This window comes from Hibiscus syriacus, unplaced genomic scaffold (genome assembly GCF_006381635.1).
Source record: "Hibiscus syriacus cultivar Baekdansim isolate YM2019G1 unplaced genomic scaffold, ASM638163v2 tig00011079_pilon, whole genome shotgun sequence".
Taxonomy (NCBI): Eukaryota; Viridiplantae; Streptophyta; class Magnoliopsida; order Malvales; family Malvaceae; genus Hibiscus; species Hibiscus syriacus.
The window spans coordinates 1,152,335-1,179,872 of record NW_024062242.1 but is presented as its reverse complement, the minus strand read 5'-3'; the positions used below and the strand labels follow the sequence as shown (position 1 = coordinate 1,179,872).

The window sequence follows — 27,538 nt, the reverse complement described above, 5'->3', positions numbered from 1 at the left end:
GTCCAAGAATCACCTAAGCTGAAGGTCATGCTCTTCTCCCCAAGGCTTGTTGATGATTTTAAAATTCTGATCAGATGAACCACAGAAATCAGCCTTCATCAGATCTATCCCCACCACATTTGGATGCAATAATTTCAGTATTTCATCACGCAGTAAACTTAGTTCTGGTTCAGGAATTGGCGGTATTTCTTCAGTCGTGGTGATTTGATTGAACTCGAGATCCACGATAACTACCTAAAAAAGAAAAGGGAAATTGCAGCTTAAAATGCCGAAGTAAAAGGTTCAACACGAACAAGATACACTACACAGCAATCGGGTTATTAAATATTAGGTAGCAAAATATTAAGCTGAACAATCATATGGACAATTATATGCTTGAGAAATTCCAATTTATTGTGTTTCTTTGGAGGATATGGGGAAAATATGATGCTATGGAATATAGTAATGCAAAAAAAAAAAACAATTGCAGAGAAAGGAACAGGATCCAAACCCCTAGAGACTGAGTCCATATTGTTTGATTTACTGATTTCCTACTTTCTAGAAATAAAAATGGGCAGGTATGGCGTTGGAAGTTCCTAAACAAGATTCTAAAATGGAAATGATGGTAGATTGTCTCAAGTTAGAGTTCCTGTTATGCTATTTTAGAACCCCCCCCCCCCCAAAAAAATAATAATAATAATAATAAATAACAATAATAAAAAAATCTACCAGGAGAGAGAAAAATGAAGTGGTAAGGATTACAGGGCATGAGACATCCAACATTCACCATCCCCATGCTTAGGGTAATATAATAAATTTCTAGATTAAGCTTCTGGAAAATTGGCTACCTTAACTCTCATTGAAAATGAGTAGGGACCGTTCTTTAGACACCTGATATGTATAAACATGTGAATCATCCCAAGTTAAATGATGCAATATCTTTTCCCAGTAACTTTATAGAAAGAAGTAAGCAACCATTCAACTATATACTCTCTCTGCCCTAGAAACTTCGTACATGTAGCATTAGTTTTTTTATACTTTTTTTTAAAAAAAATTTGACCTTGATTGTTTGAAATACTTCAATTAACTAAATTTTACAACAATATATATAGAAAAAACCATGATCATTCAAAGTTTTCAGGAAACTAGTTTTGTGTCACATGCATTGCACATAATGTTACATAATCGTTAATAATGTGTCTAATAAAAAAAGACCATGGAAACAGTTATCAAACTCCATAGCTTGATTATCAGAATATTTTGGAAGAGATGCAAACATCCTTATCTCCCTGTAAGCCAAGCATCTAACTCTTACATAAGCAAACCATTAATATATAGATAAGGTGGAAAATACATTATGTAGTAAGTTACTTGGCATGTTATTAGGATGATAAAATGCCAATTAATAGAGATAGAAAAAAGGATATCTTTGTATGATTTTTTTTTTTTTTTTGATTGGAATAATAGGCCTCATTAAAAACCTCCCTCTTAGTTAGCTCTTGGAAAGAGTAACTATCGGAAGGAGGAAAAGAGTGCCTTAGTTTATTGAATAGAGAAACTATTACAATAAATTATACCAATACAATTAGGGCATCAGAATAAAACTATAATCTTAAAACACCCTATAAAAATACCCTTACAATCAACCAATCCCATCCTTAGCTAATTTATCTGCTTCCCAATTACATCCCCTAGGAATCCATCGAATAATAATCGCCTTCTCATGAACTAAGGACACAATATCCTCAACAAGTGAACTGAAGAAACTAGGAACAGAATTAGGCAGCACAATCCAGTCTACAGCAGATTTACAGTCACTTTCTAGGATCAATCTTCCCTTTGCCGCCCAATCTGATGATAGGAAAATGTCTAGGCCTTTCTTAATAGCTTTTAGTTCAGCCAACGGAGGAGGGCCTGGACCAATACTAACAGAGAAGGTCGATAGGATAATGCTATTACAATCTCTCAAAATACCTCCAATTCCTCCCTTCATCCCATCAGACTTGACAACCCCATCAACATTAAATTAGTAAAAATCTATAGGGGGAGGCTGCCAACTTTGTTTCGAACTCCTATGAGTATTCTGGTAACCAAACCTGTCTGCTAGAGAGGGGTCTCCTACCAACAAATCAACTTGAATTTGGATATTAGGAAACTTTGCTAGAAACCATCTAGCCAACCTAAATCTTATTAGGAAAAAGAGAGAGGTTATATCAAGGCTAGAATTTTCAAACACTACTGAATTCCTTGCTTTCCAAATATACCAAAGAACTACTCCCGGAATGAATTTCCAAATGTTCGATTTTCTGTTTAGATCAGACCATGAACTTAGCAAAACTTGTGGATAATTAGGCAAAGCTGTATAGATGTCCCAAATTGTAACATCCCAAATTATTGGTTAGTGACCAAATTGTAAAGTTTCAGAATTTGATGACTAAAGTAGAAGAATGAAGTAGTTTAATGATTATTGGATATATATGATGAAGGTTATTTAGTAATTATTAAAGGAAATAAAGGGTAAAATGGTCATTTGATCATTTAAGGAAAAAAATGGAATTATATACACGTGGAAAGGGAGAGAATTCTCCAGAATTCTCTTCTCCTTTCTTCTTCTTTTTCACGTGGAAGCCAAGAGCAAAGGTAAGTTTGATTTAGCTTTTGATTTCTTGAAAGTTTTAAGTTGGATTTGAGTCTTTGAGGGTTACATAAGCTTAAGGAAAGCTTATATAAGTTTAAAACACCAAAGAGATAGAATTAGAAAGGAATTTCTATTAAGGGTTTATAAATGAACTTTTGTTATAGAAAGGTTTTTGAAGTTCTAAAGTTGGATTTGACTTGCCATCAGCTTAATTAAGAAGTATTAAGTGTTAGAATTGGATTTGAAACATGTGGAAAATAGGGTATGATTCTTGAAATTCCTAAAGAGGAGAGGATATTAAGGTTAAAGATGAGATAAATGAATATTAATGAATTTAATTATGTATATGAAAGTTAGGAATATGAAAGGGGTTGAAATATGAAGGATTTAATCCAAAAAGAAGGATTTTTCGGGTTCAAAAAGAGGTTCTGGGCAGAGTGCATCGATGCATATTCAAAGTGCACCGATGCATCAATGTTAAAACCCAGAAATTGTTTGAAGGTGTATCGATGCATTGGTAGTGCATCGATGCACTCATTTAAAATAAATACATCGAATGCAATTTGTGCATCGATGCATAAATAGTGCATCAATGCATCCCATTAATAAGGAAACATCGAATGCAATTAGTGCATCGATGCATCCCAGTAATAATACAACATCGAATACATTTTATGCACCGATGCATCAGTAGTGCATCGATGCATACCTTCATTAAAAGATGAAATTGACTTTTCTCTTGGTCTAAAGAGTGAACCATTAGAGTATATTAGTTATAATACTAATATAGATCTATGTACGATGATGTAGATGTAGAACGTGATCCCGTTCCGGATCAATTAAAGGATTATAATCGAATCAAATCAAAGCTAAGGTGAGTGCACATTCTCTAGTATATGAGGTTCAAGGGAAAATAAGACTTGTGATAAGTCTATTTCCAATAGTGAAAAACATGAATTCATAGAAGTATGTATTTGTTATGATTTATATGTGTGCATGGGTATATGTGTTATTGATATGAATATGGTAAGTAAAAGGGATTAATGGTGATGATAAGAATAATAATAAGGATAATGAAGTGATAGGTATATGTGAATATAGGTATTGATATGTTTTGTATGTATTGTAAGATGATATGTCTATGTGGTAACATGATAAGATGACAATGAGTTACATGTCATATGAACACATGAGAAATGTTATGAGCCATATGAAAGAGAAAGTATATGTGATACATGAGGGTGAATCCTATGTGACACATGAATATGAATTCATATGAAAAGTGACATGAATTACATGAAAGAAACTACGTGATTACATGTATATGTGAATGAAACCATGAGCTTATATGAATATATGATATGGTTACATGAATATGTAAAAGGATATAAAAGATAATGCCCATGTTATGTGTTATGAGAGCTAGGGGTATAGTTGGCATGCCAAGAGTCGAGGGTCTATGTGGTCCTTCGGGATATATATGTATTCTTTGGAACATGTGTGAAGTCTGGTGAGACACATACTTGATCCCTAGTATATGTATATGATTCTTAAGGAGTGATATGTGGTCCTTCGGGATATATATGTATTCTTTGGAACATGTGTGAAGTCTGGTGAGACACATACTTGATCCCTAGTATATGTATATGATTCTTAAGGAGTGATATGTGGTCCTTCGGGACATTATTATATGGCACTACGGTGCAATTCTACGTGGCACTCCGATGCAATTCTACGTGACACTTCGGTGCAATTATATGAGCTGTGATGACAGCATTAGTGCACAACCTCTATGTACTCGCATATCTTTAGTTCTCACATGAGTATCATGGGCTATTAAATAGATAATATTAATAAAGTTATAGGATAATATGTTTGTTCCCTTGTGGAATTTCATGTGTGATATTAATTGTACAAATGGTAACTTATAAGACTATATGATGAAAGGAATCGATGATAGTGATAAAATAAGAAAGAAATGAAGATGATAATATAATTGATTGGGTGTACGTGTTTTATGATAATATATATATATATATGGTTTACATGACATGGTATGTGTATGTGCAATTGGTTATGGTATATGTTATATGATATGGACATAAGAGATAATAGGAACATGAGATAAGATATATGACTGATAAGGACATATATGTATGCATATATTCGTTACATGTAAAAGTATGAGTGGTATGAAATGATAGTAAGAATTGTTTAGGTATGATTATTAGTTACCGTTTACCTTATAAGTTTTTATGCCTCACTAAGTCTTCGACTTAGCGTGTGATTGTTTCACACGTAGGTTTCGAGAAGAGTAAAGAGTAATGCGGAGCAAGACAGGTCAGTTCTCCTTACCAAATGTCAGATCAAAAATATGTACTGGTTATAGAGTGTAGTTGGCATGTAGTCTAAAGATATAAATTGTATGAACTCTGATATATTTTGTAAACGTTTTGAATGAGTTAACTGTTATCAAAGTTTTTAAATTACTCACTATTTTATACGAATAAATGTTTGAAAAGTCAATGTGACACTTCGGACTCGTATCCGGGTCGGATACGGGTTGGGGGTGTTACATTTAATGGTATCAGAGCTACGGTTTAGCCGATTCTAGGCTTAAATCGAAGTCAGAAGTGTTTTAAAAAGTGTACATGCCAACTCAAAGTGAAAAATTCTGATCTGATAGTGTAAGAAGTATGATGTCTTGCTAAAAAAAAAATAGATTAGTATGTGATAATAGAAGTATGATAATAAGAGCTTCGAAAGAAGTGAAAGGTAATAAACCTGAAGGTAATAGCATTCACCTGCCCTGGCTAGGCAGGGAGAAGAGCGAACACCTCAGGAAATGTCTGTATAAAATTTGGAAAATTATTCTTCATGATTGAAGAATGTTCTGATGTGTTTTCAATTTATACTTCTTTAACTCATAGAATGAATGTATCAAATTAGTTGATAAAGTTGCGAGCACCCAAGTTCAAGGGTGGATTTGAGGAAGGTTATATTGTTATAGACTTTTGGTTGAATGATATGATAGAAGGTTTTCATTTCTTCAAAGTGGAGATGTTGAATTGAGTATTTTTGTTACTACTTTGGTAAGTTAGAGTATGGTGGACAATTGTCACCATAAGAACGTTAAAAGATTAAATGATGTGATTAGAATTGTATAAGAGTTCAAGAATAAGTGCATTGATGACCAGTTTATAAAACAGATGAAACTGGAATACACGAGCTTGAAACAAGGGAATTACACCTTGTATGAGTATGATTATAAGTTTATTAAGTTAAGCAGAATTGCTGCTGAGTTAATTCCGACTGAAAAATGATACATGTGATATTTTGTTAGGACTTGTACCTTAAATTAAAAGAGTGTTACTGGTTTTGAATTTGTTATCGTTTCAAGAAATGTTTAATTGTGTTAAAGCTTTAAAGAGAAAAAGCTCAGAACGAAAAGTTTGGAGAAATAAAATCTTAGATGATTAAGAGAATTAGTGCTTCATAGAATTTTCGCACCATCAAAGAAAGGTAGAGATTCTGGTTCAACTTTAAACCAGACATGAATTAGTTGTATTCTCCGTCAGAGAATCAAATCAGATGAGAGTTCGACAGACTCCAACAGTAGGGTTAATCTTGAAAGATTAAACAAAGAGTTAATTGAGGATAAGTCAAGGTTAAAGACAACCCTTGTGAAGTGGGTTAAAAGTTCTTTTAGAAGTTATGTAAATCGAAGCAGAAAAAGTATTGAAATCTGGTGATTTTTTTTAAACAAGTGGAGAAAACATAAGTATAAGAATAGTAAAGAATAAGGTTTTGTGCGAGTAAAGTTGACTATCAAAGTAATGAAAATGTGATAAGGAGTGATAGTTATGGATAAATATATGTGATATAAAAGAGCATGGGATTATGAAGAACATGATATGGTTTAGTTATGTATAAGACAATGCGGATTATAAAAGGATAAATGGATAAAGATCAAGGAAGGGATTAAGTGTTTTGCTAGAAATTAAATAATGTGAAGGATAAGAAGTATTTTAAATGTATCAAGTGAGGTAGATACTGTTTTTGTATTTAAGATAGAAAGAGTTAGCGTGGGCTAACAAGATTATCGGACGGAATGTATTGAAATTACAAGATTTCAAGATATGGTAGGTTATGATAACCAAATATGAAGTGAATCTGGATACAGTTTTATACTGTGATTATAGTAAAGTGATAGAGTGAAGGAAGTGAGGATTCAAATGTTTGAGTAAAACTAAGGATTGATAAGAAGAGTTTAAATATGGGTACATCAATGATCAGTTTATAAATAAAGGAAGTTAGAATGTTAAGCTTGAATAATGGAAGTGAAATGGTGTATGAGATTGAATGTTTATTTGATTAGTTGAGTAAACTATTGTTGAAATAATTCCGACTGCAAAGAATGTATATGAATGGTTCGATGAAGGTAATAAAGGAGACAAGGCATAATATTGTATATGAATGAGAGTATGGGTTCAATAAGTGAATTACACTGGGTTGATTTTAACTGAAATGATGTGTAAGATTAATTTGATCAGGGCTTACGCCCTAGATTGAAAAGTTGTTATTAATTAGCTGTAATGGCATGGATGTTAGAATTATCAGATTTGAAGGAAACATAAAGTAAGTTAATCAAATGAGATACGAATCTGGATGTGGTTGTATATTTTGATCATATAAATATGATATAGGCAAGGAGATAAATATATGAGAAATTGTTTAGTTATGCAAAGTGTATGTTTAATCAGTTATGATGAAGATTTAAGGTTATGTTTCTTGGTCAAGTGGATGTAGTCAGAGAAATGAATAAAGATTTATATGTATTAAGGAAGATTTGGAGTCAGTCAAGTAAGGATGAAATAAAAGTTTGGTGATTCTTGAAAGACAATTGAAGATTGGCAAGGAATTTGATTGATTTATGAGTTTGAGTAATAAGAATTAATGTTATTGTCTATCTGATAAGTGACATGATAGGAGATATAAAGTAAAAAGGTAGTCGAATAATTGAAAAGATAAGAACCAAGTTTTTAAAGATGATACAAAAGATTAAGTTCAGAAAGCAGCAGGAGAACGTTAGAAGATATGTCCTTTTCAGGATGTGCAGTGAAAATTCGAAGACGAATTTTTTTTAAAAGGAGGGGAGATTTGTAACATCTCAAATTATGGGTTAGTGACCAAATTGTAAAGTTTCAGAATTTGATGACTAAAGTAGAAGAATGAAGTAGTTCAATGATTATTGGATATATATGATGAAGGTTATTTAGTAATTATTAAAGGAAATAAAGGGTAAAATGGTCATTTGATCATTTAAGGAAAAAAAATGGAATTATATACACGTGGAAAGGGAGAGAATTCTCCAGAATTCTCTTCTCCTTTCTTCTTCTTCTTCACGTGGAAGCCAAGAGCAAAGGTAAATTTGATTTAGCTTTTGATTTCTTGAAAGTTTTAAGTTGGATTTGAGTCTTTGAGGGTTACATAAGCTTAAGGAAAGCTTATATAAATTTAAAACACCAAAGAGATAGAATTAGAAAGGAATTTCTATTAAGGGTTTATAAATGAACTTTTGTTATAGAAAGGTTTTTGAAGTTCTAAAATTGGATTTGACTTGCCATCAGCTTAATTAAGAAGTATTAAGTGTTAGAATTGGATTTGAAACATGTGAAAAATAGGGTATGATTCTTGAAATTCCTAAAGAGGAGAGGATATTAAGGTTAAAGATGAGATAAATGAATATTAATGAGTTTAATTATGTATATGAAAGTTAGGAATATGAAAGGGGTTGAAATATGAAGGATTTAATCCAAAAAGAATGATTTTTCGGGTTCAAAAAGAGGTTCTGGGCAGAGTGCATCGATGCATATTCAAAGTGCACCGATGCATCAATGTTAAAACCCAGAAATTGTTTGAAGGTGTATCGATGCATTGGTAGTGCATCGATGCACTCTTTTAAAATAAATACATCGAATGCAATTTGTGCATCGATGCATAAGTAGTGCATCGATGCATCCCATTAATAAGGAAACATCGAATGCAATTAGTGCATCGATGCATAAGGCATGCATCGATGCATCCCATTAATAATACAACATCGAATACATTTTATGCACCGATGCATCAGTAGTGCATCGATGCATACCTTCATTAAAAGATGAAATTGACTTTTCTCTTGGTCTAAAGAGTGAACTATTAGAGTATATTAGTTATAATACTAATATAGATCTATGTATGATGATGTAGATGTAGAACGTGATCCCGTTCCGAATCAATTGAAGGATTATAATCGAATCAAAGCAAAGCTAAGGTGAGTGCACATTCTCTAGTATATGAGGTTCAAGGGAAAATAAGACTTGTGATAAGTCTATTTCCAATAGTGAAAAACATGAATTCATAGAAGTATGTATTTGTTATGATTTATATGTGTGCATGGGTATATGTGTTATTGATATGAATATGGTAAGTAAAAGGGATTAATGGTGATGATAAGAATAATAATAAGGATAATGAAGTGATAGGTATATGTGAATATAGGTATTGATATGTTTTGTATGTATTGTAAGATGATATGTCTATGTGGTAACATGATAAGATGACAATGAGTTACATGTCATATGAACACATGAGAAATGTTATGAGCCATATGAAAGAGAAAGTATATGTGATACATGAGGGTGAATCCTATGTGACACATGAATATGAATTCATATGAAAAGTGACATGAATTACATGAAAGAAACTACGTGATTACATGTATATGTGAATGAAACCATGAGCTTATATGAATATATGATATGGTTACATGAATATGTAAAAGGATATAAAATATAATGCCCATGTTATTTGTCATGAGAGCTAGGGGTATAGTTGGCATGCCAAGAGTCGAGGGTCTATGTGGTCTTTCGGGATATATATGTATTCTTTGGAACATGTGTGAAGTCTGGTGAGACACATACTTGATCCCTAGTATATGTATATGATTCTTAAGGAGTGATATGTGGTCCTTCGGGATATATATGTATTATTTGGAACATGTGTGAAGTCTGGTGAGACACATACTTGATCCCTAGTATATGTATATGATTCTTAAGGAGTGATATGTGGTCCTTCGGGACATTATTATATGGCACTACGGTGCAATTCTACGTGGCACTCCGGTGCAATTCTACGTGGCACTTCGGTGCAATTATATGAGCTGTGGTGACAGTATTAGTGCACAACCTCTATGTACTCGCATATCTTTAGTTCTCACATGAGTATCATGGGCTATTAAATAGATAATATTAATAAAGTGATAGGATAATATGTTTGTTCCCTTGTGGTATTTCATGTGTGATATTGATTGTACAAATGGTAACTTATAAGACTATATGATGAAAGGAATCAATGATAGTGATAAAATAAGAAAGAAATGAAGATGATAATATAATTGATTGGGTGTACGTGTTTTATGATAATATATATATATGGTTTACATGACATGGTATGTGTATGTGCAATTGGTTATGGTATATGTTATATGATATGGACATAAGAGATCATAGGAACATGAGATAAGATATATGACTGATAAGGACATATATGTATGCATATATTCGTTACATGTAAAAGTATGAGTGGTATGAAATGATAGTAAGAATTGTTTAGGTATGATTATTAGTTACCGTTTACCTTATAAGTTTTTATGTCTCACTAAGTCTTCGACTTAGCGTGTGATTGTTTCACACGTAGGTTTCGAGAAGAGTAAAGACTAATGCGGAGCAAGACAGGTCAGTTCTCCTTACCAAATGTCAGATCAGAAAATATATGTACTGATTATAGAGTGTAGTTGGCATGTAGTCTAAAGATATAAATTGTATGAACTCTGATATATTTTGTAAACGTTTTGAATGAGTTAACTGTTATCAAAGTTTTTAAATTACTCACTATTTTATACGAATAAATTTTTGAAAAGTCAATGTGATACTTCGGACTCGTATCCGGGTCGGATACGGGTTGGGGGTTTTACACAAATCTTCAACATTCTGTTCCAAATATCCCCTGCAACTGAGCATGAGAAAAAAAGATGCTGGACTGTTTCTTCATTATTTTTACATAGTGGACATAGTGCGTCTTCCATAGGAACCCCCTTTTCTTCAGCTCAATTCTGACTGCCAATTTCTTGTGTGTGATTTGCCAAAGGAATGTTTCTACTCTAGGGGGAGCGAAACCTGACCAAACCCATCTTTTCCAAGAAAAACCACCTCCTTGACTATTTGATAGAGCCATCCTGCAGGATTTCACCGAGAACAGACCATCCCCCTTCCCAGACCAAGAAAGAAAATCCTCCATTGAGTCAGATAAATTAAAACAATTTAATGCTGTCATTAGTTCAATCCATTGATCCAATTCCCAATCACATAAGCTTCTTCTTGTTTGAACATTCCACACCCATCCATTTGCATCAAAGCAACCAAAATCAGCCACTTTACCCCTTTTATTGTTTGATAATGCAAATATCCTGGAAATTGAATCTTCAAGGGTAGGTTATTGATCCAAACATCATTCCAAAATGAAATCGATTTGCCACTTCCCAATTGAGTCTTAGTATTCAACCTCAAACATCCTCCAATATCATCATCCTTCATATAATTATTCACAATTCCTTTCCAAATCTAGGAATCTTGAGTCGAAACAACGTTGCTAATTGACAGAGATAAAATACTAGCATTGTGTTTGCTGCATATCATCCTTTTCCAAAGTGAATCTTTCTCATTTGCAAATTTTCACACCCATTTACCCAACAAAGCCCTATTTATGTTATTCAAATTCAAAATTCCCAAGCCACCGTCTTCCAAAGGTTTACAAACTGCCTGCCAACTAACCCAGTGATTTCGATTTTTACTTGAGCTTTCCCCCCACAGAAAGTTAGACATCAAAGTATTAACTTTCTGCCTTACTTTGAGCGGCATTTTGAAAATGGATAAGAAAAAAATCGGTAACGATGATAATACCGATTTTATAAGCACTAATCTGCCCGCCATTGACAGTGTAGAAGCCTTCCAACCAGCTAACTTGTTGTTAAAATTTTGTAAAATCGGCTCCCAAAGTACTTCAGAGTTTTTCTTTGCATCTATAGGTAAGCCAAGATAATCCATAGGAAAACAGCCCACTGAGCATCTGATATCATTCGCCCATTCATTTAAGGTAGCATCTTCAACATTTATACCAAGCAATTTACTCTTAGATAGGTTTAAATGTAACCCTGTCATTAAACTGAAAATCCTTAGCACTCTTTTGATGTTCTGAATGCTAGTAAGAGAGTCATGACTAAACAGAATCAAGTCATCGGCGAATTGTAGGTGAGTCAAAAGGAAAGGATTAGCTGATCTACCAATATCAAAACCCCTGGAAAAGTCCCAAATCAGAAGCTTTAATCACCATTAGATGTAGGAGTTCACCAATTAGATTAAACAGCAAAGGGGGAAAGACTGCAGCCTTGTCTTAACCCTTTTGTCATTGGGAACTCCTCAGTAGGAGAACCATTTACTAGAACCGAAATTGAGGCAGAAGATAGACAATATTCAATCCAAGAAACCCATTTCTCCCCAAACCCCATAGCTTTCATTACTTTAAGAAGAATCGGCCATTCAACCGTATCATAGGCTCTTCGAAAATCAATTTTGAAGACTACCCCCTTCCTACCTTGCTTCCTCCAATAATCTATACCTTCATTAGCTAAGAATGCACAGTCAAGGAGTTGCCTACCCGGAATAAATGCGAATTGATAAGGACTAACCAAATCTGTTATACAAGAAACCAATCTTTTGGATAGAACTTTAGAAATGATTTTGTATAAACTGCCAACAAGGCTAATTGGACTGTAATCTTCTAAGCTTTCTGGATTCAGTTTCTTAGGGATTAAGGAAATGAATGCATGATTAACCCCATGGTCCCATTTTCTTCCACTGTAGAAATCAAAGACACTTCATAATCTGCTCCTTTAACATAGGCAAATACTTCTTGAAAAATCTCATAGTAAAACCATCTGGTCCAGGGGATTTATCACTAGCTGATGAAGAAATTGCTTCCCAAACTTCCTATTCTGTAAAATTCTCCTCAAGACGATCCCTTTGCACAACAGATATCTTTGTATGAATTATCAAATCAACAACAACAAAAAATCTACGGCGAGCCTAGCAAGCGAAAAAAGAAAAAGATGCAAAAGCAAAAACCCTAGATATAAAACAGAACTGATCAAAAATATCAAAGCAATAAAGATTCCTATAAAAAAAATCAAAGCAATAAAGATTCCTATAAAAAAATCAAAGCAATAAAGATAAATAAAGTGTAGTTTCTAAAATAAAAGGAGAAACTGACAATACTCTTTATATTTAAACAAATTGCAATATTTTCAGGATGACAACACTATTGCTTTGAACATTTTTAACTTATCTCCAATTTATGCAATTTTTAATCTAAAGCTTACGACCAATTTTATAGGAAAAAAAGTAAAAACATCTGAAGTCAATTAAGTTTACTAATTCCAATTTGCCCACTAATTAGTGAAGTCTTGGATAAAAATTGGTTAAGACTATAGTAGGGTTGCCGATCAAAGAAAGATAGTAACTTAGAAAATAATCCATCATTCACCGATTGACACTAGTTTATGACAATCACAAGACTGACAAAACAAAATCATCAGACAAACAAAATTGATAAAGATCAATAAATTTAAATGAAACTTATATATACATATATTACCAATTAATTTTTCTTTACCAACAAAAATTAGTCTCAAATTTCTTGAAAGATGCAAACTTATTAATAGTGCATGGACATCTGAAACACTGAAGTTAATGAAAAACTTACACCGTCCATAATAAGATTTGAAGTATCAACACCTGAATGAAGACCCATCATATATGGTGTAGGAGCGTCAATGTAGTCTACTCCACTGAAAAACAGTAATGGAATGTAGACATGCTTCAACACGAAAAAAAAAGTTCAAACATTAGATTAAAGTTGACAAATTTCTCATACAAGGGAACATTCAGTGGTGTTCGTAGTCTATCTAACCATATAAAAAGAAAAAAAAATCTTAGCTGGGGATTATCCATTAAACAACAGATAGTTCCAACCTAATTAACTAAAAGAAGTTTGTCAAGTACATAAACCTACCTGCCACCTAAATGGATAAATCAAATGGCATATCGCCTCTGATACTAGGGTTAGAAGTGAATACCTGCCAGAAGTTAACAAAGCAAAGGAAACTCATTAAGGGCAATAACAACCAGAAGAAAATGGTGACGAAATCGACATCAAAGAAGATACTAACAATGTGGTATCAATTAGATCTCTTGACAGCCTAAATACATTTATCACAGCAACCACAAAGTCATAGGTTGTACAAGTAATCAAAATAGCTGATCAACATAGTGCCACATCAAAAAAATGGGGCATAAGATGCATGGTTTCAAGAACAAAATGACTCGAGTTACCGATCACTACCAAGGTTTTTCTTTTCTTTTATAAGGAATTCACTTGACCAAGATGAAACAGGTGATAATATGAACAGTTAGACAGCTTTGGAAGTGGTTTTGCATAAAGTAAAGGGTCTCTCATGAAGCTCTAGTCCCTACCATGAGCTATTAGTAGAAAGAAGCAAGTCCCTTCAAACCAATCACTAGAATGCAATTGCTAAAACAAGCTCAAGAAAAAGCTGACAGTAATCATAATTAATAACTACAACGAAAACTACATCAAGATTTGTATATTCAACAGGCTGTTATTAAATAGAGAGAGACTATAGAGAGAGCACTACTCCAATGAAAACAAAATATATTACAAAATCTTAAGAAACTGAAAAAGGTTAACATAAATTATATTTTACTTTCAGAAAGTCATGAGTGATGTAGACAGTTCCATACAACAGCTGCTCATATCTAAAACATAGTAGGAACTGAGAAGAATTTCCTTTTCTCTAGATTTAGAAAATTACTTGTTTGATCGAAGCAAAATCCTCCTTTCAAGTAACACAGATGTAAAAAGTTTAATCAAGTTGTCAACATCCAAGCACTGTACCAACGGCTGAAAAGATATCTGCACCATTTGGTGAATAGATGTCAGCTACTGTATCATGTATGTTGTTCTGTTCACAAATGATTACTAAATAATACAACCAGAATAAAGAAAAAAATGCAGTTAATAACATATAAGAGAAGAAATAAATACTCATACATCTGCATGAGGTAGACCATCTTTTGGAGGAGCCTCCACAGAAAGCAAGTAATTGTCAATAGCAAATAAAACTCGTTCTTTCCCAGGTGTAGGCAAAGGTACTTTGGAGACCGTATGTGCAATAACATCCCACAGTGGCTTGCTGGAATTGTCACAGAGATGACAAATTAAATGCACCGAAAAGAAAACCAGATTTTTTAAACTCCATCAATCATCTAACATTTTTCACAAATGTAAACCATAAAGGAAAAAAACATATGGACATACATATTGATCTTGGAAGGTGAATCTAGGATTAGATGTGTTAACATGGCAGCTATTGGCCAGATTTGACACTTGGACTGGATACATTTGAGGTGCATTTGGTGCCAAATGGCTCGATCCAAAGCAAGCCAATACAAGACTAACTATTGATGCCAGATCAGTGTAGTTTAAAATTTCATCCAATATTGATAGTAACAAACGAGAATGAGCAAAGATGAAAATGGAAACGGAAAATATATATATATATATATAATAAGAAATAAGAAATATTTACTCTCACAAGTTACCTATCTTTTCTATAATTAGGTATATTAATCCCACTCAAATTTTAATAAAGATTAGATATTATTTAATTAGCTTGATTTAAAAATAAGTTACATCATTAAGTTTTTTGAAATGTAGGCAACAATCAGAATATGCAGTAAATCGTGATTAAAGTTTTTGACATGTAAGCATACCATATAAGGCATGATAAGTGCTCCTATTCAACCAAACTAAGGAAAAGAAAATATTAGGGAACAATCAAAGTCCCCAAAACTCCTGCCAGCTACTTACTGTTTATGACAAATGAAAACTCACCTACTACCACTAGGAGAAAAGCAAAGTGCAAATATCTCTTCTAGTGTATCCCGAAGAACACAAAAACAAGGTGAACGTGAAACAACACAAATACATTTGTCAGCAAATGAGTTTGCCGGTATACGATAAGCTTCTGCAATGTCCTCACAAACCGGATCCCTAAATGTGATGCAACTGACATATATTTTTGACCCATCCCCCTCTGCAGAAAATAATTCATCAAAACTGATGGAGTCAATAATTTTTTGGTGCAAACCAATAAACAATATCTTTTGAGCTTTACAGCATAATCACACAAAATGGAATTACTACAATAAAGGAAATAAACTAAAATTAAGAAGAGTAAATCCTTAATCTCGTGTCATGAAACATGTCATTGTTTGAGAAAATCTCTACACCAGGTAAACTGCTTTATTGAAAAGCATATCCTACCAGCAATTTTACCAATACTCTTTCCTACTATCACTTTCTTTAACATAACTTCCCTTCTGTTCATCTAAATCTCAAATTGATCCTCAATTAATTTTTGTTCCTTAGCTTAATTACGTGAGGATAAGAAAAAAATTACAATTTTTGAGTAGTGACATAATTTTCTGTTGTTAGACTACCTTGTAATCCATGTAAAAACACTAGCAGATAACTATAGAAGGATGTCAGAAGAGACAATAAATCATTTAAACCATTGATTTCTATCAAGCCTTTGTCTGAGTAGTTGCTGCATTCAAATTAACCTCAGTAAAATTTAAGAATCTCTCCAACTTGCAATGATTCCGTTCTATAACAATTCAAGCTTACTGGAAAGCTAGGCAGAACCCCAAACAACTAACCAACTAATTGAATCCAGCAACATTTGACAAAACCATATCATTGACATTATACCGGTGGGGCATGTTCTGATAATCCAAAAAGGAAAACTAAGCTCTAGAAGTTCTCATTATAAGAAGAATAAAATTGCTTTCGTAACAACAAAATCTTCATTGCAACACTAACTACAAAGAAAACTCTTACATAAAAAAACAAGAGAGAATACCGCATCATACCAGTCAAAACAATGGGATAGGTCCGGGGATAAGTTGAGGGATCATTAGCATCAAATCCCGATGAATACAACTCCACACCAGCTGGCAAGACACACTGCAAACACCATGTTTTGAGCACAGAAACATCAAGAATTGTGGAAGAGCGATTCATAATTCGAAAATGATTTTGGAAGTCGGGGAACTTACGGTTGGGAGCTGAGGAGGAGGAGGCGGATAGAGGGTATGATTGAGAGGAGGATACTGGTCAAGGAGAGAAGGCAAATACATGTACTCAGTTCCATGGTACCCTTTGATCCCATCCAATGTTCGCATCTCGGGGCCGAGACCGCACACCACTAAGTACTCGAATATTCCTGCCATTTTTAGACTTTGCTTTATGCTGATTGGATCTGATTAGATGAGTTGATCTCTGTTGGATTATAGCTACGCTTTTTCAGATCTGATTTGAATTTTTGATCTCCTCTTTCTGGGTTTTGGGAGAATACATGTGTGAGATTTGGGAAGACTACGGAACTTAATCGAGGAAATGCAAATGAAGCTCATCTTTTTGCTGTTTTTTTTTCTGGGTAAATTGCTCTAAGATCATTAAATTATACTAAAAATATTTTTTTTGACTAATAACATTGTAAAATTGTAAAATAATAATTAAACTTTTGATTTTTTTAAGGTTTAATGTTAAAATAATGTTTGTAACTTTCGATTAAATAGTTGCTTTAAACTTTAAGTTTTTAAATGATTTTAGTTATCAACGATTTATTTTAAGATTAAAAATATCACTTCATAAATATGGACAAATATTAAATTAAGATTTCAAATTTAGTTTATTTTGATTTTGTATTTCATTTTTTATGATTAATTATATTTTACCTCTCTCATTTTTTATGGGTAATTGTACTTTGTCTCGTTTAGTTGGAATCTCGACTTCATCCCTGTCTGTATCTAAACTAACGCACATATAAACCATGTTTCTCGAACTCAAATCACTAAGGGAGAATAAAACTTTCTTTAATTATTGGAACCACTTCAAAAGTTTTAGTCAACAAAAGCTTCAAAATAGATGTATTTTTGTTTAAAAATAAAACATTGGAAGTCATAGTGCTCTAAAAATAGGGTCTAAGGTGACAGACAAGTTTGTAAACATTAAGGACCTTTTTATCTTAAAATAGTACGTAAGGATCAAAAAAACTCAATAAAAAGGCATGGAGCATAGTAACTATTTAATCAAATATTAAGATATTTTTTAATATTATATTTTTTTTAATTGTTAAGCGATATCAAGAAGTACCGTGATATGAGTTCTTCAGTGAAATATTAAGCAAATGGCTAAAAATGTGTAGACACCATATTTCATCCTAATTATGTGATTATAATATATATATATATATATATATATTATTTACACATTTTCTTCTTTTTTTTACAGGCCCAGCAGAAGCCTGAAATACGAGCCCAATGCAGCAGCCCAAGTTACATGCCCAGTTTCCAGAACCCTAGTGTTCTCAGTGCCGCTCCTTCCCAAGCCCGCCTCCAGCGCCGCAATAGGGGAGACCCGTCCCAACCGAGGACTCTTCGCCACTGCCGTGTTTGACGTCGGATTCCTCGCCCACGTTAACAACCAAGACAACCAACAAGTATTAGGATTCTAGTTGGAATAGGAATGTTAAAATAGGGTTTTTATTCGACTATAAATAACATGTAATCCACACTATGTAGGGGGATTTTTACACGATTTTTGTACACGAAAATACGGTGGAAATACATACGAAATATAAGCACCTTTTTTACGAATAAAAAATCTGCAATTTTTCTCTTTTCTTTGATTTTATTTTTCAAACAAACTTCAGAAAAAAGGGGTTAGAAAGTACCTTGCTGCCCGTGGTGTTCCCACACCTTGTGGGTTGTGGTCGGAGTCGGATGGCCACCCATATAGGATGGTCGAGGCGTGGCTTGCTTCAACTCGTCGGAGGATCAACCATGTTGGTCACTGCTTGCGTGAAGGAAAAGAAGGTAGAGGGGACATGGACTGGATGAGATGCGTGGATCTGTAGAGAATGGCAAAAGGAAAATCCATGGTGGGCCACGTATGCTCAAAACATGGCAAATGAATTGAAACACCTTTAGCTCTTGTTGCGTGAAAAGTAAACAAACCCACATGGTTTAGAACTTTGGCCAAACTCTCCCTTTAGTCCCTCAATTATTTTGGTTTCCTTCCTTTTATTTCGTTTTTTATTATTTATTTGGTTTCTTTTATCCCTTTATTATAATTCCAAACTTAGTTGTTTTTTACCTTGCATGTTACATTTATTTTATTTTGGGCATTTTCCTTTATTTTATGTTTTATTCTTAATTTATTAAATATTTTTTTCCTTTCATTTGATTCATTTTTATTTTTACTTTTTACTCTATAGACGTTTTTTTATCTAACGTTTTTGACACATTTTCAGTAATAATCTCAATCGATCAAAGGTAAGTAATTCAAATTGGGTAATTTAAATTTTAATTTAAATTATTATTTTCGCAATTAAAGGCAACCGATAAATTAATTGGTACCGAAAGGGCGGTTCAAGGGTGCTAATCCTTCCTTGACCGTAATTGACTCCCGAACCCGACACGTTTCTGGTATAACGCAGATCAGGTAAGATGGTGTCCGACCCACCTAAATTCGTTTTAAAGTGGTCGGTGGCGACTCCCAATCCACATTTTTCCTAAGTCGAAGCCCGATTCCGGGGCCCAACCGAAAGACGGTTGCGACAGCTTGGCGACTCCGCTGGGGACCAGGTAAGTGAGTCAGGCCGAAATTAATTTTTGGTTGTCTTTTTATGCGAAAATGTTAAATTTTAATTTTAATTTATTTATTCAGTTCCAATTATTTATCTTTGATTATTTTGTTTCAAATAAATAGTTGTACTGATGTTTTTTAATGATTTCAGATTTTTTTCAAAATTGTCATCTCTAAGCTCTAAACCCGAGCTTCGAACCCTATTTAAGTGGGGGTGAAAGCGACGCCTTCGTGTGAATTTATTCACCGTACGGGCCTAGCAAGTAGCCTTCGGGATTCATATACCTTATGTCTTCGTGTGAATTTATTCTCCGTATGGGCATAAGGGAATGTTTCCTCTCGAGTTTAACTTAGTCCACACAAGCCTGTGATGGGTTTAGGACTAAGGGTCTGGTAAGCCTAAGGAGGCACCAGCAAGGAGAACTCGGGTACCGTTTTTTTAGAACCTAACTCGGGAGACTACAAGGAGTTAGAGCCCACCTCAAAACCTCATTTCAAACCCTAGGATGCCGAAATTATTTCCTGCTTTACTTTCTGTTCAAAGCATGCGAACTAGACAAATATGCGGTTAGGATTTGTGTGGAATTAGCATGCGGGATAGAGATCATGTCCGGGTAGGAATTAAAGCATGCGGGGTAGATATCATGTGGGGTAGGATTTTTCGTTTTTATTATTGTTTTGATTTATCTCACTAACTCTATTTTACTTTTGTTCTCTTTTATTTTATTTTCATTATTTGCATCATTTAAAAGAGGTGTTGATCCACCAAAAACTTGTTTGTTAAAACATGAATAATCTGCATTAATGGACAAAGGGGTTGTAATACAAGAGATAAGAACGCAGGGGTCCGGCTATGGTCCGAAAAGGCTCAGAAAGAAAATGAGGACAATTTGCAAGACAACTATGTGTCACATTCATGGTGCCCACAATCAAGTACATCAAAAGTTAACTTTTCAAAAATGGGTTGACAAAGGTGGCAGGGGCAAGACGAGAAAAAGGTTACTGACCTCGAGAGTCCATTCAAAGACAACAAGAATAAGATGGCAAGTCACTGTCGACAAATTCAAGAAACAAGCAAATGAACTTCGAATAATCCCTTTGATGGAGGATTTCAATGGAATTTCCGATTCAGCAAAGGATGAAAGCCAGAGATGAAGTCATTCGACACTTTTTGGGAACCAATACAAAAAAACTCAACATTTTCACGGTTCATCCAGAGAGGCCGGAGCGGTTCGACAGGTTATTCAACCGGTGAAAGACGAAGGCAAATGACTAGTCAACCGGTTCCGGGCCTAGAGGATTTAGTCCGGATGTACTTTTAAATATGTTTATTGTCTCTTAAAAGATAAAACATTTTTGTCCCAATAAAGGTTATTTACAATAACATACATGTTTTTGGATCAATGCCTCGAACATTTCATGCATTTCATGCATTTTTGCATTTTGCATATACATTTCATTTTTTAAGTATTTTCATAAACATGAAATCTCTTCATGGAGAATTCGATGAAGTGGTTTTAACCACATGACACCACATGGAAGCAAGATTGTAACATCATAAAAAAAACTATCACAACGAATGAGCCCAATCAGCTGGTTGTACGACTAAACCTGCTAAGATGATCTGAGAAAAAAGTCCACATATCCTAAGGGCTACAATGTTGAAGCTATTTGTAGTTGCCACATAGGATGCTCCAAACATTCCTCTGAGAACTATAAGGCGCTGAAGCGCAAGATCCAAAACATAATGGATTCAGGGGCATTGACAGCCGAAGAAGGGGGCATGGCATATACCATTTGCACTTAGAGGATTGTTTTGTTTGAACACGTCATTGATATTTCATGTTTGCTTAATCTTTTAAACGATTGAATTTATGCTACTTTCTAAGGTGGAGCAATTGAACAAATTTTAATCTTTAGTTCTTCGAATATTAAATGAATTAAGGATTCTTTTAACTCTTCAAGAATTATAGATTTTTGACATATGACAAGATTAGACCTTTCTTATCATGTCTCAAACCCCAAAATGAAATACCTTGATCATTACCAAAAAGACCAAATTTTGACATAACTTCCCTTTGAAATTCTTGAACATTGTCTTTATCTTTTTGATACACTCATACCTTTCTTTGAGTCAAATAAAGTCACACCATTGTCTTTTTAGACTCAAAATTGACATTTTAATACCCAAGGCATTGAGTTGTTCATTTGAACATGAGCATTCTTCTAAGACACAATTTGGGGCATCTCGCCGGGAGCCTGAACATTGAGATATGTTGGGAGCAAGGAGCAAAAAAACAATTCATTCGAAATAATTCTATTACGCATTAACTACACTGTTTTCATGTGAATGAAATTAATCCTGAAAATCTATCCCCCTGGGGATACCTCTTTTGTGAGGACTTCCATGTATGAAATGATGAACGGCTTTCTTTCTTTATCTCTTTACAACAGGAGAAAATATATATCCCTTGTGTCCCCTTTTGAGCCTGTAGTATTTTTCTTCTGATTCAACCCTAACCAAGGATCACCCTCCACATTGGGGGGCAAGGTGGAAGAAATTTGCTCACATGAGTGAAGACATCAATCAAAAGGAGACACCAAAAGGTGGACCAAATGGCAAGTGCGAAGATCCAATCAAGAACAAAAAAGAAAAGAAGCAAAAAAGCAAAAAAAACAAAAAACAAAAAAACAAAGAAAAGAGAAACAAGAGCAAAAGGAAAAAAGAGCAAAAATCAAAAAGAAAAAGGGACAAAAAGCACATGCAAAGATTCCCTAAAGACAAATGGCACATCAAACTTCAAACTATGAGATTGATCAAGCACAATCATTCCCGAATCTCTGAATCACTTCACTCGAAGATCATGGAACATCCAGAGAAAATCCATGAGAAACACATATGAGCAGATCCAAATTGAGCAAGACATGATTGAAGGCATCAGAATGAATTGATCCTTGGTTCAATACCCTGAAACACTTGTTTGGGCCTATTTATCCTTTTCTTTCATAACCATGAGCCATGGCCTACATTACGTGCCTTAAAAGTCCCTTCTAATCATACATGGATTTCTAAACAGAAGAGACTATCTTCAGATTTCATCCCGCCCATCAGGATTAATCTTTGTTTACAAAAAAACAATGTAATTAATGCATGGTAGAAAAAATAACAAAGGGGGGTTCAAGACGTAAATCCTGAATAACGTCTTGAAACCAAATGAGGGTTCGAGTTGAAAACCTGAAAAGGCGGCTCGAATATAAAAATTGTGCAACTGAGGCGATCAAGTAAATTCCTTGATAAGGCATCGCACAATCCGAGTGTGACAACAAAGGTTGGGAGTCAGGGAACACTTCCAGCAGAGGAGCATGCAAGCTACCCCATCAATCTTTTGAGCATCCAATGTCAAACCTTTGAGCATCAAATGCCAAACCTTTGACCAAACACAATAACCTAAGACTTTTTATCCTTTCCTTACTTGACTATCTCCTAAAGATAGCTTGGATCTTGGCAGTTGTCAAATATCTATAATTTATTGAAGGATTAACATTGTAATTAATTCTTTGATATCCGATGAACTCTAGTTTTATGATTCGTCTCAATTGCAAAACCGTGATAGGGGCAATATTTTTAAAACTTGAGATTAAACATTTTTTGAAACTCTTTTAATTGATATTTTCATGACTTTGAAAATAAAAGAGAAAGAAAAACATTTTTTTTTCAAACAAGACAGTCTCTCTAGATTGGATCTTGGTAAATGACATGTGACTCTCAAACACAAAGCTCATGCTTAGAATCAATGATGAAGCAAGAAATGAGGAACATTTGGGGTATCTTTGAAGATTCAACATCAAATATTGGGGCGTTTTTGGATATTGAGGCATCTTTGGGGATTCAACATCCTAATGCGAATTATCGGACCTTTTTCAGGAGATAAAATATAACCAATTCATGTTACATGCATCTTATGCATATATTTTAGAGCGTCATATCTATCATTTTCTTTCCACGTACATAATTTTTTTACAGCTTTAGAGTCAAGTTCGACTTCAAGACGAAGGATACTCGATTCAAAAGCACCTTTACAGATTGATGTCGGTTGCTTAGCTCAGCAGCAAGAAGCTACACTTCAACCAACTCGACAGATAGAAAGATCGGCATTCATTTTCAGATTCGACATTTCCAATATAAATTCTGTCTCGCTTGAGACAGTCTCATTTAATGCAGATGATTATCTCACTTGAGATTGCTTTTTTAAAACAGACTTTGTCTCACTTAAGACTGTTTTACTCGAAACAAATTTTGTATCCCATGAGGCAGTTTCGCTCGAAACAACACAATGTGCTCGAGAGTAGATTTCAACTTCACGACGGAGGATATCTAACTCGAAGCCAAACTTCACAACAAAGGGGTCTCCATGGTTTCAACTTCACGACGAAGGGAATCGTGTCCACCCGCAACATACAATACTTGGATTTCAACTTCACGACGAAGGATATTCAAGTCAAGGCTCAACTTCACGACGAAGGGGCCATCCGCGATTTCAACTCCACGACGGAGGATATCGTGCCACTCGAGACAGCTCAAGTTCAACTTCACAACGAAGGGGCCGCTGACTGTCAACAAACAATTTCCCAATCCAATTTCAACTTCACAGCGAAGGATATTGGAACTCAAGACAACACAAGTTCAACTTCACAACGAAGGGGCCGCTGGTTGTTAACAACAATTTCCCAGTATCAGACAACACAAGTTCAACTTCACAACGAAGGGGCCGCTGGTTGTCAACAAAATTTCCCAGTTTAAGACAGCACAAGTTCAACTTCACGACGAAGGGACCGCTGGTTGTCAATAAACAACTTCCCAATTTCAGAGCCAATTTCAATTTCACAACGAAGGATATTGGACTCCAGACAACGCAAGTTCAACTTCACGACGAAGGGACCGCTGGTTGTCAATAAACAATTTCCTAATTTCAGAGCCAATTTCAACTTCACAACGAAGGATATTGGACTCCAGACAACGCAAGTTCAACTTCACGACGAAGGGACCGCTGGTTGTCAATAAATAACTTCCCAATTTCAGAGTCAATTTCAACTTCACAACGAAGGATATTGGACTCCAGACAACGCAAGTTCAACTTCACGACGAAGGGACCGCTGATTGTCAACAAACAACTTTTCAGTTTCATTCAGAGTCAATTTCAACTTCACAGCGAAGGATATTGAACTCGAGACACAAGCTCAACTTCACAGCGAAAGGGCGACTGGCTGTCAACAAACAATTTCCCAGTTCCAGAGCCAATTTCAACTTCACGACGGAGGATATTTGACTTGGAATAATACTACCTACTTGGATTTCAACTTCACGATGAAGGATATCCAATTACCAGGCTCAACTTCACGACGAATGTGCCACCCGCGGTTTCAACTTCACGACGAAGGGAATCATGCACACAAGCAGCATCCATCTTTAGGTTGGATTTTAACTTCACGGCGAATGATATTCAACTCAAAGAAGGAGTGTCTGTCAACAAACTTTCCAGTTTCAGAGTCAATTTCAACTTCATGACGAAGGATGTTGGCCTCAAAACAACGCAACTTACATTAGATTTCAATTTCACGATGAAGGATATCCAATTTCAGCTCAAACTCACGACGAGGGAGTCATTTTGTGATTCAATCCAAATGGGTTATGACAAATCAATCATGACATCGGATTTCAACTCTACAACAGAGGATATTTGATGTGGACGAAATTTGTGTCTTGTAATCTTTGCTCTATTTTCGTTACACGATAATGAGCAAAGAGGGGCAGCTGTAGACACCATATTTCATCCTAATTATGTGATTATATATATATATATATATATATATATATATTATTTACACATTTTCTTCTTTTTTTTACAGGCCCAGCAGAAGCCTGAAATACGAGCCCAATGCAGCAGCCCAAGTTACATGCCCAGTTTCCAGAACCCTAGTGTTCTCAGTGCCGCTCCTTCCCAAGCCCGCCTCCAGCGCCGCAATAGGGGAGACCCGTCCCAACCGAGGACTCTTCGCCACTGCCGTGTTTGACGTCGGATTCCTCGCCCACGTTAACAACCAAGACAACCAACAAGTATTAGGATTCTAGTTGGAATAGGAATGTTAAAATAGGGTTTTTATTCGACTATAAATAACATGTAATCCACACTATGTAGGGGGATTTTTACACGATTTTTGTACACGAAAATACGGTGGAAATACATACGAAATATAAGCACCTTTTTTACGAATAAAAAATCTGCAATTTTTCTCTTTTCTTTGATTTTATTTTTCAAACAAACTTCAGAAAAGAGGGGTTAGAAAGTACCTTGCTGCCCGTGGTGTTCCCACACCTTGTGGGTTGTGGTCGGAGTCGGATGGCCACCCATATAGGATGGTCGAGGCGTGGCTTGCTTCAACTCGTCGGAGGATCAACCATGTTGGTCACTGCTTGCGTGAAGGAAAAGAAGGTAGAGGGGACATGGACCGGATGAGATGCGTGGATCTGTAGAGAATGGCAAAAGGAAAATCCATGGTGGGCCATGTATGCTCAAAACATGGCAAATGAATTGAAACACCTTTGGCTCTTGTTGCGTGAAAAGTAAACAAACCCACATGGTTTAGAACTTTGGCCAAACTCTCCCTTTAGTCCCTCAATTATTTTGGTTTCCTTCCTTTTATTTCGTTTTTTATTATTTATTTGGTTTCTTTTATCCCTTTATTATAATTCCAAACTTAGTTGTTTTTTACCTTGCATGTTACATTTATTTTATTTTGGGCATTTTCCTTTATTTTATGTTTTATTCTTAATTTATTAAATATTTTTTTTCCTTTCATTTGATTCATTTTTATTTTTACTTTTTACTCTATAGACGTTTTTTTATCTAACGTTTTTGACACATTTTCAGTAATAATCTCAATCGATCAAAGGTAAGTAATTCAAATTGGGTAATTTAAATTTTAATTTAAATTATTATTTTCGCAATTAAAGGCAACCGATAAATTAATTGGTACCGAAAGGGCGGTTCAAGGGTGCTAATCCTTCCTTGACCGTAATTGACTCCCGAACCCGACACGTTTCTGGTATAACGCAGATCAGGTAAGATGGTGTCCGACCCACCTAAATTCGTTTTAAAGTGGTCGGTGGCGACTCCCAATCCACATTTTTCCTAAGTCGAAGCCCAATTCCGGGGCCCAACCGAAAGACGGTTGCGACAAAATGTAAATGAGATATTAAGCCACTAAAATCTCAAAGGTGAAAAAATCAGAATTCTTTCACAGTATTGATAATTAAATATAATTATTAATATACGCATCCGTTTGCATTGAGCAAGTAGACCACAAATATACATGTTTATTAGCAATTAGTGTCCACCCATAATTAATGTTATATAGTTTTCAAAATATAAATAATTAAATTATTTTAAATTAAGATCAAGTTGATAAAATATATAAATTTTGAGGACTAAAAACATTATTTTACCTAACCATGTAATTATTCTGTCTAATACTTAATATTCAATGATATGTTTGTAACATTTTCTAAATTGAATGGCTAGATTGTACTAGTATTTTAAATTTTACTAATATGTTTGATAAAAAATATATTTTATCAAAATAAAGTATAAAGATGCCATCGACTTTAACGATTTAATTTTTATATTTATTGATTTATTTAAATTTATATTTCACTGATGAAATGATTAAATATGAGAGCTAAATGTGCTAGTATGCCAATTATAACATATGTCATAATTATGCTAACTATTTAGTAACGAGTGACCCAAAATTTAAGTCATACTCAAGTAAAATACAAAACCTAGTTTACCATACAAAATATATCGTAAAACAGATGTAAGGGTGAAACGGTACGTAAGCATAAGAGAATGGTAGTTACTCCTAGTGAATATGAGTTGAGCATCTCGTGAGTTGTTAAAATTCTACTCGGTTAAACTTTGACTCGCTCGATAAGCATAGATAAGCATCCCTAGCAGTTACATGTACTTCTCA

At 34.5% G+C, this 27,538-nt stretch overlaps 1 protein-coding gene across 1 annotated transcript in view; it reads right to left on the bottom strand.

Moving 5' to 3' along the window:
- Nucleotides 1-17,280, bottom strand: part of LOC120204611 (DENN domain and WD repeat-containing protein SCD1) — a 30,909-nt gene extending 13,629 nt beyond the window's left edge. The window contains 8 exon segments of the mRNA XM_039204674.1: nucleotides 14-234; nucleotides 13,478-13,591; nucleotides 13,787-13,850; nucleotides 14,607-14,707; nucleotides 14,846-14,987; nucleotides 15,689-15,890; nucleotides 16,729-16,822; nucleotides 16,915-17,280. Of these exon segments, the coding sequence (XP_039060605.1) occupies nucleotides 14-234; nucleotides 13,478-13,591; nucleotides 13,787-13,850; nucleotides 14,607-14,707; nucleotides 14,846-14,987; nucleotides 15,689-15,890; nucleotides 16,729-16,822; nucleotides 16,915-17,088 (1,112 nt within the window). The 5' untranslated portion in view covers nucleotides 17,089-17,280.
- Nucleotides 17,281-27,538: the final 10,258 nt, after the last annotated feature.